Source organism: Mizuhopecten yessoensis, unplaced genomic scaffold, assembly GCF_002113885.1.
Source record: "Mizuhopecten yessoensis strain PY_sf001 unplaced genomic scaffold, ASM211388v2 scaffold8931, whole genome shotgun sequence".
Taxonomy (NCBI): Eukaryota; Metazoa; Mollusca; class Bivalvia; order Pectinida; family Pectinidae; genus Mizuhopecten; species Mizuhopecten yessoensis.
In genome coordinates, this window is record NW_018407794.1 from 703630 (window position 1) to 721585 (window position 17956).

Genomic DNA, 17956 nt, shown 5'->3' on the forward strand with positions numbered 1-17956 from the left:
GAACCCAGTGAAGGAATGAACATGTTAATATATGGGAGGGTAGATATCAAGAGACAGAAAACTCTGGGGTAGCCACAGCTTGGCATGGAGAAATTGATTTGGGTGGGTGAGTGGTACATATGTACATGGAGCTTTGGGGTGGGAGGTAAAGGGTAGCAATGACAAAAGAGAAAGAAAGATGAAGGAATGAATTAGGGAGAGCTGGTTTTATGATTTTGGTATAGTAGAGGAAGATTTGAAACAATACCAAACTACACTTATATGCATAGAAGGGGTGGTGCTGTTTCAAGTTGAAAGACTTGAACTTTAGATGATTGTCAGTGACCTTCATGAATTTTCTATCATACATCCTCCTTGAAATATTTCGTCAGGAGTAAGATACATTTAAAATTCAATATGGAAATGGTGTATAATATTAATATCAATCAATTTCTACCTCGGGAAAAAGAAAGCTCTTTAACACTGAATAACAGCCCTGTATACATACTTAAACACATACCACGCACCCCACCCGCCCACACACAAACATTGTCCGTCTTTCTGTCTCTGATCCTTAAAGCACAACTTCTCCTGTACCATGTATTGAAACTTTTTGTAACCTAACACATTGAAAGTACATCATATGTTAATGTGCAGAGAAAAAAGAAGGAATTTTTAATGCAACTTTTTTTCCTCAAGTTACGGCCGTTACGGCCCTTGAAACTTTAATTTCTGCCCATAAATCATAGTAAGTGCAAGCCGGACATATATCTTTGTGAGCTTGCTTACAGTTTCTCTAGTTGAATCAATAGGGGAACAAAGATACAAGAATTCAGAAGAAAAAAACATCATAATAGAGTTTTTACCTTTTATGTCAAAATTACAGAAATGATGAATTTCAATATGTATTTATGAATTATACTCCAGAAAAATGTAAGGACGACAATTTCATTGTTTTTTTTATTTATTAAAATCTATTTTAACTGAAAGTTATAATTTTATCAGACAGACAAAGAGTGAACAGACATACGATCACTTTAGTATACCCATTCCATGTTCTAACATGATTTCTTTTTTTAAACCAAATTTTTCGGCATTTCGCTGAAATCATGTGGGAAATGAACTTTACAACTATAGTTGTCTCCTCTTGGAGGGGTAATTTGGGTTGTCAATGCAGAAGAAAATTTGTTTTTTTTACAGCATATTTTACATTTGTTGGTGTGTGTATTTGTGTAGCTTTCAGAATAAATCAACTCTCTGTTCAGTCTATTTGGCATAAGGACGCTTACTTTGACTGACCCATCACATATTTAAAAGGGGTCAAAGTACTGATTGTATAACAACAATGCATTTTAAAATTAAAGTAAGTTCCAACATCAAACATGGGGGATGTTGATTCCATTGATTTGCCCATATTTCATGAAAAATATGTTTTACAAAATTATGTACCATGTAATCTAAATGAATTAATCTACAAAGTACTTACTTTTAAAATTTACATAAATACAAGAATCTAAATTAGGTAAAAGTTTGCAGTGAAAAACAGAGCTATCATCATACCTGTCACCCAGAAATTCCTTCTTCTAACATATATTAACAGCTATATAAAGATTTCACATATCATGAATTTATTGATTATCTCAATTTCTTAATATTGAAACCTATATCGCACTACAAAATACTCAAAATATTTTCAGAGATACTTTATGAAAATTGTAATTTCACAATTTTTTCTTTGATTTTAATTTTTAACTCAATGAAAAAAGACTTGTAGGTGACAGGTATGATAAGTCTGTACATCTCATCATTTAAATTCCTTACCAGCAATATCCAGTTCTTCAGAACACTCATGATATGAACAACAAAACCTGCATCTTGTCTCTTCAAACAGCTTTTCAAAAATGATACAGCTTCCAGTGATGTAGTGAGAGTTTCACACCTTGTCAATCACAACTGACCACCTTACCTGTGTGATTTACCTGTTATTTACCTGTGATATACCTGTAATTACCAAAGAGACTGGGAGTCTGTACCTGGGGCCAGAACAATAGCTACCTGTATCATTGTCACCTGGACCCTGCTACCTGACATTAATTTACCTGTGCCCAACTACCAAGTGAACTCGCTAGTCTCCTAATTACCTATAGATAACTGGATGCCTAGGTGTATGGCTTCCTCACCATTAGTCAACTCCACCTGAACCCCCTTTATCAGGTAGTAGACCTGACCAAATGAATGAAATGTATGGCTTATTATACTGAAAGGGTATAAAATTTCAAATGGAGTTTTTTTGGAATGAAATATACCCAAATAAACAACTTTAAAATTAAATTAAGCTGGGGGGTTCTAAGTAAATGTAACATTTTATATCTATAAGGCATGTTTCTTCACAAGTCAGATAATTTATGGATCATAAATAATGTAACAGTGCTAATAAATGTCAAGTAAGTTAATTATTTCACTTATCTTAAACATTTTCCAATTAAATCATGCATGCATCTTCAATACGAGTCATCAGTTTGGAAATATGTATTATCAAAGTTTTACTTTATACACAAACAATGTACAATGTTTAATATGTACATTGTTTGTGTATAAAGTAAAACTTTAAAATTGAATTATTTATGTATATAATGTCATTCTATACTAAAGATACTAGTTATTCAATTTTATCAATCAATCAATATTTTTTTACAGTGTAACACATCACATCACATGTTACGTAAAAGGAATTAATTAAAATACGTTATTAAGTTATTATTTATTTTTTATTCCCCCCCCCCCCCCCCTNTGAACTAGAAGTGCCTTTTGAACTTTGATGCATAATTAATTTTCGGCTTTCTGATGCATGCATCTCTATCACATAATTTTAGCATGTTTATTGCAAATGTTGGCATCCAAAAAGGTGTGATGGGTACAAAGTACAAATTAAATGGTGGCATCCAAAAAGGTGTGATGGGCACAAAGTACAAATTAAATGGTGGCATCCAAAAAGGTGTGGTGGGTACAAAGTACAAATTAAATGGTGGCATCCAAAAAGGTGTGATAGGTACAAAGTACAAATTAAATGGTGGCATCCAAAAAGGTGTGAAGGGTACAAAGTACAAATTAAATGTTGACATCCAAAAAGGTTTGATGGGTACAAAATACAAATTAAATGTTGGCAGCCAAAAAGGTGTGATGGGAACAAAATACAAATTAAATGTTGGCATCCAAAAAGGTGTGATGGGTACAAAGTACAAATTAAATAATGTTTTGAATTGTAAGCTTATACATATGGATATCATATAATCATCTTCGCAGATATTTCTTTAAAAGACAGAAATAAATCATCTAAGAATGAGACATTGAGCAATATTTAATATGATATTAAATCCACAAAAGAGTGTTAATACTTCAAAATTTTAATATCAAACAATATGTAGTTCAGATTAAGATTTTACATCGTCAGCCATGATCCTAATTCTAGTCTGAAGGGGACACATTTAAATAGTACACCAGAAATGCATAATTGTATTCAAATAAAGAACATGTATGTTTTCCAGACAGACTTAATGAGTGTGGGACATAACGATAGTGCCAGCATTAACACAGTGTAAACCACATATTTTGAATGAATAAATTGCAATGCTAACAGTTCACAGAGTATTCTGGTAAAATTCTGAAGATTTTCCATTTTGTAATACATTACATTGCAATTGTACATGTACATTATACTGTGCAATGTTTCTTATAAAGGAAACAGCTGCAATGAAAATGAAATTTAAAATAAAACACAACACAGTTTCAAATTCTCATGTATTTTTTTCCCAAGTAGTGAAACCATCTGTAACTGCTGGCATCTTTTCCCCAATCCACTCGCATGCATGTTTACTTCAAAAATATCAATACCTGGAATTTGTAACAATATTCTGTCTATATTTTACAGAGTGTACAGAGTGTATGGTTCCTGTGTCTGTACACATTTTATATACATTTCATTATTACCATCCAATCCAAAGGAAGAAAAGTTATTTCAGGTCACTTTATTCCCGTACTACTACATGTATACACTTGTCCCTGAATAATACCTGTATTACCAATTATAGGAAATTCCTACATAGTCATCTGGTCTACAAGATAAATGACTCAAGTAGCCCTGCTGTGTTTTTCATGGTGATTGTCTGTGCATGTGGGTCTACCATTAAGTTTAAATGTTGTGTCCCAAAGCTTTTATTTCCTGTTAAGACGGTGCCGTTTTGCTCCCCTCCAAGGTACATAGACATATGTACACAATGTATGTACTCCCCTTTACTCCTATCTGTATAACTGTTAATGCCTTTTATGACATCAAATATAAACAGTGTTGTGAGTTCATTCTACATTAGTACAATACACACTGACATGATTTCATTCCACTACATACATATCAAACATAATTTATGTTCTATCACAAAGTTATCATATGGTCATATGTATTCACTCATAATGCACATACGGAAGTAAACACCCTCTAGTCTGATCCTAGCAACAGATTGGATATATTGTTGAAATTTTGAGCATCCATGGAAAAACATCAGCTGTTTTTAATCATACCCAACATTGCTATTTCAGAAATCTGTTGAGAAACTTAAATGTTAACATAAAAAAATATGTCATATTGATGAAACTTAAGTTTGTAGCAAATATGGAATAAAAAATATGTTTTAACCATGGAGCATTCTGCAAAATCTGTTCTCATCTCTTGAATAACTAGATCTAAAAGACCATCTATTAATAAAACTTGCGGCATATAGGAAGGAACTGAAAAAAGCATCTCAATATGATTAAATCATATTGAGATGCTTTTTCAGTTCCTTCCTAGATTTATTTACACTCACATTTAAACAGTCAGAATCTTGGTGAAACTTATGGCAATTAGGAAGGAACAAATAAAATATATTCAAATGGATAGAATATTGATGAAACTTGTGGCATTTTTCAATTTTTCAAGAAACCAGGCCAGTGAAAAATGTAAAAGCTGGTGGCCCAATTAACTCCATTTTGACTGGGTCTGGTGAGTGTTTGACATACCTGCTGTATTGCTGTTATCAGTGCGAGATCGTCCTGAGGTTTCCATCGACCCAGATCTTTGGTAGAAGCTGGAGCTGGTGGCTTTCCAAAGAAACAAAATTTGATTTAAAACATTTGAAAACATATATGAATGAAATAATAGATAGTTTTCATTACAGAATTTATCTTAAGTATGTTATCATTTCAACTTTTTATTGAACAAATTATAGAACAGTAAAGAAAATAACAGGCATCTTCAATAAAATTAATCATGCAGTTTGGAAATATGTAATATCAAAGTTTTACTTTATACACAAACAATGTACATATTAAATGTGTCGCAATGTTTCAAGGCCAACATTTCTCTTGGTCAATCCCAGGAATGCTTTGTAAATTGTTTGGAATTTTTATTTTCTGTAATCTGCAAGGAGAGCAGAATGCTCCCTGTCATTCTTTGCTTATTGACTTTGACATGATTCTAATGACATAAGTTCCAATGATTTCAAGGAGAATATTCATAATTTTAAACAATGATTTTTTTTTAAGACTAAGTTGTAAATCCATACTTACCTTTTGACGTTTAGCTCGTTTTGATGAGGAGGATGAAGAATGGGATTTTGATGACTGCAAATATATCCAAAACAAAGATGCAATATGTAAATGACACAATTTTTTTACTTGATGTATTCAAAATTTTCAGAGATCTATAAACATGTTAAGTTTAAGCTTGAAATTTATTAAGATACTTTTCAACGTTTATTTGCATTGCATGGTCAATCATGCATCATCTGAACCAGACAAAGAATTTGGTCCTGACAATGACACTGTTTAACAAGCCTGGTTTTAAGATCTGGGACTGTCTGCAAACCAGTAAAATTATGTGGTCGCATGGTCGTCAGACAGAACACACTGACTGTACTTACAAAACAGCAATATCAAGAATGTTGAACTTTTCAGGCATAAATGTTTCTAAGTTATAACTGTACACGGGAGGGAGTACTAGAATGACATGTAGTTTACAGTAAAACACGGAGGGATCACACTAGTTGTAATACTACTGTACTGTAATGGTACATTGATCACCACAAAATCAAGAGTAGTAGTGGAACTGTATGTGCTCCACTAAAATGACTTGATTGGAGGCTTTTCCTGTTGTGAATTTTGAATTTTGGTTAGATTTATGACACATATTGGTAAAAATATGTTGGAATGGGGCGTTTGGAGGAAGAAAAATAATGGTTTAACATATATACACATGTGTCTGATATTTTAGCAAAGGGCGATAACTATATTATTAAGGGGGCTGCAGACCCTGAATACTGTACAAATATATACAGTGCACACATCACCTTAGTGTGACTGATGTACACACCAAGATTCATGATCCTAAATTAACTGCAGGCAAAGTTATGCTCCGGACACGACATTATAGGAAAGGGCAATAACTCTGTTATTAAGGGGTTGTTGGCCCTGAATTTGGTACCATGCACATTGCCTTGGTACATTGTATGACTAATGTACATTCCAAGTGAAAGTTTCATGATCCTATCTTAAATGCGGGCAAAGTTTTGCTCTGGACACAGGGCAACAAAGGGCAATAACTCTGTAAATAAGTGGGTCCTTAATTTGGTACAGTACACATCGCCTTAGTATGACTGATGTACACACTGAGTTTCATGATCCTAGCTTAAATGTGGATAAAGTTATGCTCCAGACATGAAAAGCACGGATGACAAAGCGGCAACTATATGGTTACTCGAAAATTTTCAGGGAGCATAACAAAATCATCAAAATAGTGTTTTCACTAATAGCAAAACCTATAGTGTTATTATAGTCCAAACTTAACTGTTGTACTGAATTGTGACTAAGTGAAGGTATAGAGATCCATTCAGTATAACCTGATGAAAGAGCAGTGCAAGAGAATTATTTCAATACATGTATATTCCTACACTGGTAACCCTGTTATAACTAATCTTCTCGCCGATATCCGGATTTTTAAACGTTTGACGAGTATATTCCGACAACGTGATTTATTTTAAGACATCTATATTTCTACATGCTCATAGCAACAGTTTTTTTCTTTCTACAAATGATACATTTTCAATATACAGTGTTACTGTCATATTAGATTTTTGTGTGTTCATAATACTGTCTTGTAATTATGTTCTAGATATCTGTGTAATGATACAATTGTTACAAACTCATCAAACATGTAATCAACAGCACCAATTTTCAATTTCAATTCCACTATTCACTATGTGAGTTTTTGTTGATAGCTCAAAACTGATATATATATATGTTTAAAAAGGTTGATGAACTCATATAGATATTCACATTCAAACAAAGGTAGATAACTTAATATAGTGACTCAATAAATATATTTGTGTCCTTGCAAAGGGAGATAATTCAATATAGAAAAACCTACATTAACGACGGTAGATAGCTCAAAGTGTGCTTGTATGAAGACGGCCGGTATACAATTTCATATTTAGATTACTAGCCCACAAGTTGAGTTTTTAAAAGTTTATAAAAGCCTGACCTATAGTCTCATAGTAAATACTGAAAAAGTCTCTAGCACCAATATAACATCTACTAGCCAAGGGTTCTGGCTCATGGAATTATACAACCTTGAACAAATGTAGATAACACAGAACAGGGTTCCTGTTTTTTAGAAAGGTGGTTGAAAACTCAATATAATGATTTGTGTTTTAACCCTTTCACCCTACGTAACTTTAGTAGACTCTACCATGCTTTGATCTGGATGAGTCCATTATGGTCTACAGTGGTGAAAAGGTTAACAATTACATCATTCATTAATCAAAGTCCAAAGATTTCCACCCACTATTTTAACTGTCATTCTCTTACATGAACTCATCTGTCCCCATACAACATTAGTGTTTTCGTTCCTTCATCATTTTGGTTATAATGAGGTTGAATTTACCTTTCGAAGGTTTTGAAGGAAAACAAACTTGATTAGAATTATCAATATTTTTCGACCACTTACAATTTTGACTTTCTTCTTCTCTGGATGTGGTGTCACTATGACTTTTTTCTTCTCAGGAGGTGGCACCACTGGTATTTCCTTTTCAACAGGCTCTGGTTTCTCTTTCTCCACATAAGGTAGGGGAGGAGGAGGAGGAGGTGGAAGTTTCATCCGGCCTCGCTCAGTTTTTATAAGACTGCTCTCTACCACTTCATCATCAAACTTTTTACGTTTGATTGACCTAGATGAGCTTCTCCGCTGTTGAACCTCCATCTGGGTGACTCGTGAGGCGACAGACCGACTGGATCTGGGCGTAACCAAGGCTCCGGGACTGTTGAAGGGTAGTAGTCCAATTCTGGGGGAAACTCCAGGGGAGGAGACTGGTTGCTGTAGACTCATATCCTCATGTAAAGAATGGGACTTGTCCAGGTCCAATTCTGAAACAATCATATACAAAAATATTTTAATCAGTCGATGACTAAGTTAAGGCCTGATAATGTTTGTGTGTATTAAAATACAGTGATATAAAAGTAATATTATTAATTGGATGTCACCACTGTGACCTTCCCTCAAGCAGTCCTAATACATGTGACTTAATGATTTATTATTGTGACATTCCTCTTGTGGAGTCAGTAACAAGCAACTAGATGGTTTATCACAGTGACATACCTCTTATAGAGCTACAAAGAATCAACTAGATCAGGTTCAATACTGTGGCATACAGAATACAGTATTGATATTTGTCCTAATAAGGTAACAGGTCAACAAACAGTTGTAAGCGGTTTATATATTTTAATCTCGGGTATAATCCTGGAGGAGGCCATGGGACCAATTTTCTTTTCCTTTTCACATAGAATGGCCCACTGCTCTCAAATTCCAGGATTCCAGGATTTCCCCTGAACCTAGATCAGCCCAACCGGGTGGTCAAGTGGTGCAGTGAATAGCACTATCACATCTGACAAGGGTTCAATTCCTTGATCGGATGTGAAATTGTCTGTGGTCACCTGCCTGACCACGTGGATTTCCTTTTGGTGTTCTCATCTTTAAACATGGAGTGATTATATATTTATTACCAGTAATCTGGGGCAACATGATTGATTACCGGTAATGTAAGTTGAAAGCATGTTTAAATTAATATTTGTTGTAAAATAATAAAGTCTATATATTTCATTTTGGTTTTGATGTCTGAAAAAGATATTGTATAAGATACTTTAAAAAAATTCTATTTCTAACTTAAATCTGGTGACATACCTCATATATATTTGATCATATTCTCACTAGAAACATAAAAGTCTCTCTATACAACTCCAAGGTTTAATTAAATATCAGTTATTTTATAAAACTTAATTCTGCAAGATTGCATTGGTCACTGTACCACCAGTATATATATTGATCCATAGCAGCTTTGTCATCTAATTAATCAATATCTGAACTGGACATAAGTGCTCAGTATTTAGATGGCAGAAGCTGTATAACTGACCAACAACTTTCAGAAATTATATCATCTTGTAGATGTTTGAGTTATGTTTTAAAATTCCTGGATGTCTTTCCTTCTGTTTTCTCCAAGTTGGATATTTAACAAATAGCAAGACTAAGATATTTTTAAAATCCAAAATTAGATTTTATGTATTTTCTCTTAAGATAAATGTTTTATGCTACACTCTTGTAAGCAGTAACTAGGATGGTCCATGTATTGCAACAAAGTCTTAACTGATTATTTAGTATAATATTCCATCTACAGCTCAATGTCATGCCTCCCTTTGATATACAAAAACAACGGTGTTATAAAACTGCTCCAAAACCTTAAACCTAGTTAAGTTGCTGGCCAAGATGAAATCAAACCAAAATTCTTAAAAGAACGAGCAGAGGAGATTTCGGTCCTGTGAACTTTATAGATGATGTTTCTTCTAGCATCAGTGCCTGAAATAGACGGTCGCCCACTCACCGTCGATGATGAAAGTCTTGCTCGGGCAACCAAAAGCTGTCAAAAGTGAGGTAGTCACTGGCCCAACAAACAAAAAATTGGGCGACTATCGAAAAATCTGAGGATAAAATAAACTATAGTCACTTTCACATTAACTGGGGGACAGTATGTTTTTCAGTTGTCATTACGTCGATACGAATCAAACTGTTCGTGATTATGGTTTATTATGAGCAGTAAATATTAGAAAATGTGATGATTTTTTTCAGTCCAAGTTTGCCAATCTCTTTTATGCTCCGTAAAAATATGGTCGGGGTACCTGTGTCTTCTTTGATGTGCGAGTTTTGCGTATTTCTTTAGGAAATTATACTAAAGACATGAATGGAGTGGATCATGTCAGGTTTAAACTAGGGTTGAAGAATTGAAAATATAATGTTTTATTCTGTTTTACATATAACAAACATTGTCATGTTATACGTAATTTTTAAATGTGCCGAATCATTGTGTTAAATGCTGTGGAAATATTTCTTCCTAAAATTATATGGGCCACCAACTTGTCATTTGGGCCAGGTGCTCCATGGGCCACCAATTTTTTACTCATCAAAAAACCTTTTTCTTGAGCCAGCCTTCGTCTGGCCCTCATTTCAGGCACTGTAGCATATACAGGGGAAAACAAGGAGATTTACTGGTGGTGGATTTTACAAAAGCTTTAATTTAAGTTTTGATAAGGTTCATTATTATCTACACTATGCCAGTATTTAAGCAGTGAGATCACAGTCTGGATCTAGATACGATGTAGGACATACACACATCGGGAGAGAGATGGAGTGCTAGAGGCGCTTAGTCGTGTAGTTGCAGGGCTAACCTAAAACCCTTGAGTGACTCTGCACGCACAATGTTGGCTGGAAGCTGATTCTAGTCAATGATTGTTTTGGGAAAGAATTATTTTTAAAAACAGGTGTGTTACAGTTTGTAGTTTTAAAGCACCTAGAGTTGTTGGTTTCTTGGTTTTCTGTATTTTTGTGTGTGACACAGTCTGTAAACCATTTGGCTCTAATGTTCCGTTTCCCTCAGATAAGTACCGGTATCAAATATTCCTGACAGTACATGGCTGGCACCAGCCCCTCAACCACTTTATAAAAGAATGCTAGCCTGTTCTGCTTCCTTTTCTCTTGAAGTGGGGGCAGGCCCAGGTCCTGGAGCATCTGGGTGACACAATCTGATTCCCAGGAGGTGTGATCTCTTGAGCTAATTCAGGTCGCCAGGTGTTGTATGCGATCTAGCCGGTCAATGTCTTTGCCGAGATAGGGGTCCAGGACCAAAGAGCTATGTACTCTACAGTTGATCAAACTAGGGAAAGGAACGCTGTTTTTTTTATATGAAGCTTGGTGAATTGATGTATGGACCAAATCTAAGATCTTCAGAGAGGGTGACTCAGAGATTTTGGGATTCCTGCGCTTGCTTCAGCCATGTTCTTTTGGAGTTGTAGGTGGTCTCTCATGTTCTGGATGCACCTGTTCAGTAGGCAGGCATCAGCAAAGAGGCAAACTGTAGATTTGACCGAGTCGGAACGGTCATTATATATATTATAATGGAACAGAAACAGTATCTGGCCAAGTATCGTTCCCTGTGGGACTCCAGGGGCCACGTGGACTGAGTTGGACTCTTCACCGTTGACCAACACCTTCATATTGTTCATTTTATGGAGTAGTTTGTTGTGGGGGACTGTGTCAAAGGCCTTCGAAAAGTCCAAAAAAGGCTCAATCTGGGCACCGTGTCATACTGCCTCATGAGGTCAAGGACGGTGGTAACTAGCTGTGTCTTGCAGGAATAGCCTGATCCAAAGACGTGGTTAAATGATGTTAGGATCCTGTTCCTTTCCAAATGGTTCATGATGTGCTTATAGATGATATGTTCAAGCAACTCTATTTGGGTATAGCTTAAACCCTCCCAAGACAAGCCAAGTCCATACCTCAACCGTTTCCATGTTTTCTTCTACGTTTCTGTTTATGGTTCTGGTGATACATCAATCCCAACCTGGGGTTTTCGACGCCAGAGTGGGAACTGACAGTAAATAGCCTAGTGTGAAATTCAGAAAGCACCTTGGAAATAGCTTCTAAACAATATATATATGGTATAAATCATTACCTTCTGATTCCATCATTTTCTCTTCTTTTTGTCGCAGACTTGATGTAAGATATATAAAGTAACAGCAAACCTAATAATAGGCAATAAACTATCAGAAAACGAAAGAAATATTCACTTGAACTCTGGATATAATTTCTAGACGCTTTACCGGAAGTTGTCAGAATCCATCTTTGTTTTGCGTACTCTCTGAAAAGAAAGAATTTCGATATTTAAATGTACGTAGTTATTGACTGAGGTGATAAAAACGAGGCTTTATATTAAATATCATTTAGAAACTAAAAGTTTTTTTTTATTTCATTTATGTATTTTTTTGTTATAAAAATAGACCGGAAGTGGAAGTTTCATTCTATAACAACAATGGCGTCGCTAGCAGCATGGAGTCTATTTGCTCTGAGTATATTTATTTGTTTCCTCCAAATTATGGCAGGGTAAGTGTCACCGATGCGCTGTGTACTATTATTAGTATCAGTGGACATTTTGAAAGAAAATTAGTTATCTGGCGTGTTGATCAATACCCTTAATTACAACGATTCCTGTTTCCTGTCAAGCCGGTTTTCGTAGCAGACGGCTTTTTGTAGGCGTGGAAACCTCTCATTGGTCGAAAAAGAAATATTAAGAAACTTAAAATATATCGATTTGGTAAATCAAGTGACACCTGTCCACAATTTCTAACGTGTTTTTTAAGAGAATTTGATGATTTTTGTTTATTCTATAGATAGAGCAGCGTCAGATAACAATCAAGAAACGGTATATAACGTCACGTCGTTAGTTAGGTCTTGTTCGTTAATGCGGAACAACCGTTTTGACCGTTTGTAAATGTAACAACTTCAGATATAAATGTGTCAAAGTGTGATATCATCAAAATGAAACAATTTGCTGCAATGTTGTTATGACACTTAAAAAAACAAAATTAACAGAAAACTAAGTCAAAAATCGAAATTGTGTTACCCAAATGCCTTAAAGTGTGGTATTATTATTATTATTATTTATATATTGCAGAGGTTACACATTTTGGATTAATAGTTGTTTCCACCTATCATTTCTAAAAATTCGTCAATCAGTGAAGATTCCCTTATGAATATTTTATATAACTGGAAAGCATAAAGTCCTACATTCTTGGCATGAAGTTCTTAAATTAATGCTTATAATTCCACTTATTTTGTTGCTCGAAAGAACCATTTCAAATTGGGGCAATGGGATAGTGTTAACTTACATAGACAAAATTTAAACTATCTCAACTGTGGAGAAAACCTTGGGTGTACATTTCCCGAGACAAATGAATGCATTGATTGGGAACAAAAGCTAGTGCAGGGCCGCAGTGGTTAAAGCGTCTGATATTCTGCTACCACTAGCCCTCTACCACTGTGTCATGGGTTTGAGGCCTACCTGGGGAAGTCGCCAGGTACTGGCTGTCGGTCGGTGGTTTTTCTCTGGGAACTCCCGGCTTGTCTCCACCACCAAACCTTACATGTCTTTAAATGACCATATCTGTTAATAGGACGTAAAACACAAACGAACAAAAGCTTGACACATATTCAGCGTGTCTTTAGATTGCCAAATTATCATTTACCCATTGTCTACAATAACATTATGAACAAAACTTTATGACACATAACAGTCAAGATATGCCCTTTTAAATAGCCATCTGTTTAAGATATATTGTGTCAGTCATAACGTTTTAATAACTACATATTTTACATAAAACTAACTTTGTTTTAAAACATGTAATTTGTTTTTTGCAGAAGAGATTTTTACAATATATTGGGAGTTCGAAAATCAGCAACAAAAAATGAAATTAAAAAAGCCTACAGAAAGTTAGCTAAGGAAATGCATCCTGATAAAAACCAAGATGATCCTGAGGCCAATGAAAGATTCCAAAATTTAGGTGCTGCATATGAGGTCAGTACAAGTGTTCCTAGTATTATATAATTGTAAAAGAAACAATTTTGTTTACAAGTCAATATCAGGATCAGTAAGCATTAGTAAAGTATTTCAGTGTTTTACCTAGCTTGATGAAGATCTTTTAACAATAATCATTTTTAACAAGATTTTTTTGGCACAAATTCCATGTAAAATATTATGTAAAGAATTGAAATTATTTGTGAAAAAATAGGGATAATTTACTTTGAACTTGATAGTATTATTTTTTTTCTGGTACAGTTTTTAATAATCTATATGGTTTCATAGGAAACCATTACAATTAAAATTTTGCAAGGGTGACAAAATTTCAATTACTTAAGCATTAAAATTATTAAACGATGAAAGCTAAATGTGTTTCAATGCAAAAATAGAAGGAACACAGCTGTACAAAGATCCATCAGTCCAATGCCTAGGGCTGATTGATTTTTGTAATTTATGCAAGTGAAAATTTTTCGATATTTACTCTTAAATTGAATTTTTACACCACTGAAGATAATTATCTGGAAATAATGTGAACCAGTCAGAGTATTTGTCAGTAAATTACTTTGTCTGTTGCAGGTTTTATCGGATAATGAGAAGAGGAAGATTTATGACAAACATGGAGAAGAGGGGCTGAAGAAAGGAGATGTATCAGGAGACCCGTTTGAAAGGTTATAGATACAACAATAAAACCATAGATACAGCAATAAAACCATAGATACAACAATAAAACCATAGATACAACAATAATACCATAGATACAACAATAAAACCATAGATACAACAATAATACCAACGATTCCTGTTAATGTCACATGTTATATCATGTTTTCATAAAACATCATTTTTCTCTGTATAATTAACCATACTAATATACATATCGTTTAGTATGCAAGATATATAAATAAATAAACTTTGTTTATTTTGATTACAACAATAAGGAAAAAAAATGTTTGAACTTATATTGATCACTCGTTGGCTGGGATGGAAGTGTTCACTGTCATGACAAAAGCTGGTACTATCCACTTTGCCATCTGACCATCTTGTTGTACATTTGTATGTAATGATCCAGATTAATACAGAACATGGGAAAATTTGCCTCTAAAAATATTTCCAAGCTCAGCAAAATCAGTGACATCATGTGATTTACAATGCAAATTTTAATAATTGTATTAATTAAATCTATGAGAAAATCTATGGTGACTTGTGCAGGAAAAGATGTCTCGACTGACCTAGCTTTGTTACAAGGGGCCTGTCAGTCTGAGTTCCAGCACCAGATTTCAATTTCTAAAAGATCAAATTCCAATAATCACACTGGTGATACATTTAAATTGTTTCTCCCTTGATTTTGACAATACTGATTATAGAGATTTTGATATTGTATCTTTAATTGCATTTGTCATTTCCTAACAGTTTTTTTGGAGGATTCAGCCCATTTTTTGGAAACTCAAGATCACAGGATCGGGAAGTTCCCAGAGGAGGAGATGTTATCATGGACCTGGAAGTCTCATTAGAGGAATTGTACACTGGAAATTTTGTTGAGGTTTGAATAATAATTCATATTAATATTAGACCTTAAAAAACCTGTGCATTTCTGGTTTCTATGTACACCCTGTTTTTTTTTTTTTTTTTTAAATCTACCCCTAAGTTTTGGAGCCAGTTTTAGACAAGCACTGTTACAGTGAAATATTTCTGTCTATACTGTAAAATGTTTAATAAAAGATAAATATTCTGCTACCTACTGACCCAGTTTTTAATTGGTGAAATCAAAAATGCAATTTTTGTTGATTTTTGGTTTTGTTATTAAAGGTGCAATGAACAACTGGGCCTTTGAATGAACTCCAAAGGGAGATAACTAATGTAAATCCTAAGTCAAACATGTTAATATATATGTTTAGATGTATGTGTATGTTCAGTTATAGTTGTAGGTTTAGGTAAGTGTGTAAGTTAATTACTGATTTGATTTCATACTTGAAGGACCAGTGTTTTAGGGTTCTAAAGCATCAGTTTAATTGGGATGTGTTTCTTTTTGTGACGGCCAAACATGCCAAAGATACACCTGTTTCATACATATTTCAGTGTTCTGTATAGGGCTGTCACAATATATCGGAAAACAAGTATATCGCAATACACAGGTATATCGTATCGTACAACAATACAGAAATGAAATATTCCTGTACCTCAATATTTTTGAAAGCTTATTTTTATATATTTCATTCTGCTTGGTGTTTTAACTTTGCAAATAACTACAAATTCTAACAGATATGCCAATAAGCATAACTTTTAATAGTGGTGGGAAATAATTCAAATTTTGTAATCGATGGTTGGTTTGACAAAAATCTTAAATCTATGTGATCCATATTCAATATGATTAAGTTTGATAACATTCTGACAACAACTTATTAAAAATTTGAGCACATCTTTCCTATGGCAATATATCGGGATACATATCGCAATATATTCATTCTGTATTGCAATATATCGTGATACACTCTTGGCGTATCGTGACAGCCCTAGTTCTGTAGTAGCTCCATCAGAATGTGTTTATGTCTTGGTGCAATAAGGCCATCCTTAAAACTTGATTGTTTCCTAACCAACTTGCTAAAATTGGCACCTACTCAAAACTTTTATTTAATGCTTCTGGTAAATTATTTTCTTGTTACAAAATCACTATAAAAAAAGATTCCTACCTACATGTACCTAGCCACTGTAAACGTTCGAGTAGGGAATTGCAAACAAAACACATTTTAAGGATGGCCTAAGTACACTTGCCAAAGATAGATCTGTTATGTATATTTTGTGTATACCTATTAACAGGTAATCAGATATAAACCTGTAGCTAAGCCTGCTAAAGGTACAAGGAAGTGTAACTGTCGCATGGAGATGGTCACACAACAGCTTGGTCCAGGGCGCTTCCAGATGACACAACAGCAAGTCTGTGATGACTGTCCCAACGTCAAGTATGTACAGCACGTTTACTGACAACATGTACAGGCCAGACTTATTGGTGCTCAAGTTTCTGTTTGTAGGTGCAAAGTTTTCAATTAAAGTTTAGTGAAGCCAGATCTATAAGTGCCAAGCTTCCTGTTTGTAAGTTTCTAGTTTCAGTTTAAGTTTGTTCAGACCAGCCTGATAAGTGCCCAGTTTTCTGTTTATGTGTATTCAGGCAAGACTTTATAAGTGCACATTGTTTTCTGTTTAAGTTTGGTCAAGCCAGACTTATAAGTGCCAGTGATTTCTGCTTAAATGTATTCAGGCAAGACTGATAAGTGCCCAGTTTCCTGTTTAAGTTTGTTCAGGAAAGACTGATAAGTGCCCAGTTTTCTGTTAAAGTTTGTTCAGACAAGACTTTTAAGTGCCAAGTTTCCTTTCTAGAATTGTTCAGGCCAGACTTGTAAGTGCCCAGATTCCTGTTCAATTTGTATTTATATTTCATATTATGTTGTTCATTTAAATTGACTAACATGATAATCGGGCAGCATTTTAAAACATTTAATTGTTTTATTAGCTCACCTGGCACGAAGTGCCAAGTGAGCTTATGCCGTGGCGCGGCGTCCGTCGTTCCGTCCGTCCTCGTCCGTCAACTTTTCCTTTAAACAACTTCTTCTGAAGAACGGACAGGCCTAGAGTCATGATAATTGGCTGAAAGCTTTGTTGGTAGGGGCCCTACAAAGTTTGAGAACGAAAATGACCTTGACCTGTTTTCAAGGTCACAGGGGTCAAATATGTCAAAAACTTCAAAAGACTTCTTCTAAAGAACTAAAAGCTATAGAATCTTCATATTTGGCTGATGACTTCCTGGGATAGAGCCCAACAAAGTTTGAGAATGAAAATGACCTTGACCTACTTTCAAGGTCAAATGTGTCCAACACTTCAAACGACTTCTTCTGAAGAACTGAAAGGTATAGAATCTTTATATTTGGCTGGTGGCTTCCTGGGATAGAGACCAACAAAGTTTGAGAATGAAAATTAGTTTGACCTACTTTCAAGGTCAC

At 34.6% G+C, this 17956-nt stretch overlaps 2 protein-coding genes across 2 annotated transcripts in view; one reads left to right on the forward strand and one right to left on the reverse strand.

The window, feature by feature from the left end:
• LOC110456855 (microspherule protein 1-like) overlaps positions 1-12234 on the reverse strand; it is a 43408-nt gene extending 31174 nt beyond the window's left edge. Inside the window, exons 1-4 of the mRNA XM_021507874.1 lie at positions 12063-12234; positions 8015-8430; positions 5581-5634; positions 5032-5112 (exon numbers count right to left, since the gene is read on the reverse strand). Coding sequence (XP_021363549.1) covers positions 5032-5112; positions 5581-5634; positions 8015-8430; positions 12063-12078 — 567 coding nt within the window. The 5' untranslated portion in view covers positions 12079-12234. The remainder of the gene's footprint in view (positions 1-5031; positions 5113-5580; positions 5635-8014; positions 8431-12062) is intronic.
• Positions 12235-12411: 177 nt separating this feature from the next.
• The window catches only part of LOC110456853 (dnaJ homolog subfamily B member 11-like), a 13894-nt gene continuing 8349 nt past the window's right edge, over positions 12412-17956 (forward strand). The window contains exons 1-5 of the mRNA XM_021507871.1: positions 12412-12490; positions 13805-13961; positions 14541-14632; positions 15375-15504; positions 16779-16921. Of these exons, the coding sequence (XP_021363546.1) occupies positions 12420-12490; positions 13805-13961; positions 14541-14632; positions 15375-15504; positions 16779-16921 (593 nt within the window). The 5' untranslated portion in view covers positions 12412-12419. The remainder of the gene's footprint in view (positions 12491-13804; positions 13962-14540; positions 14633-15374; positions 15505-16778; positions 16922-17956) is intronic.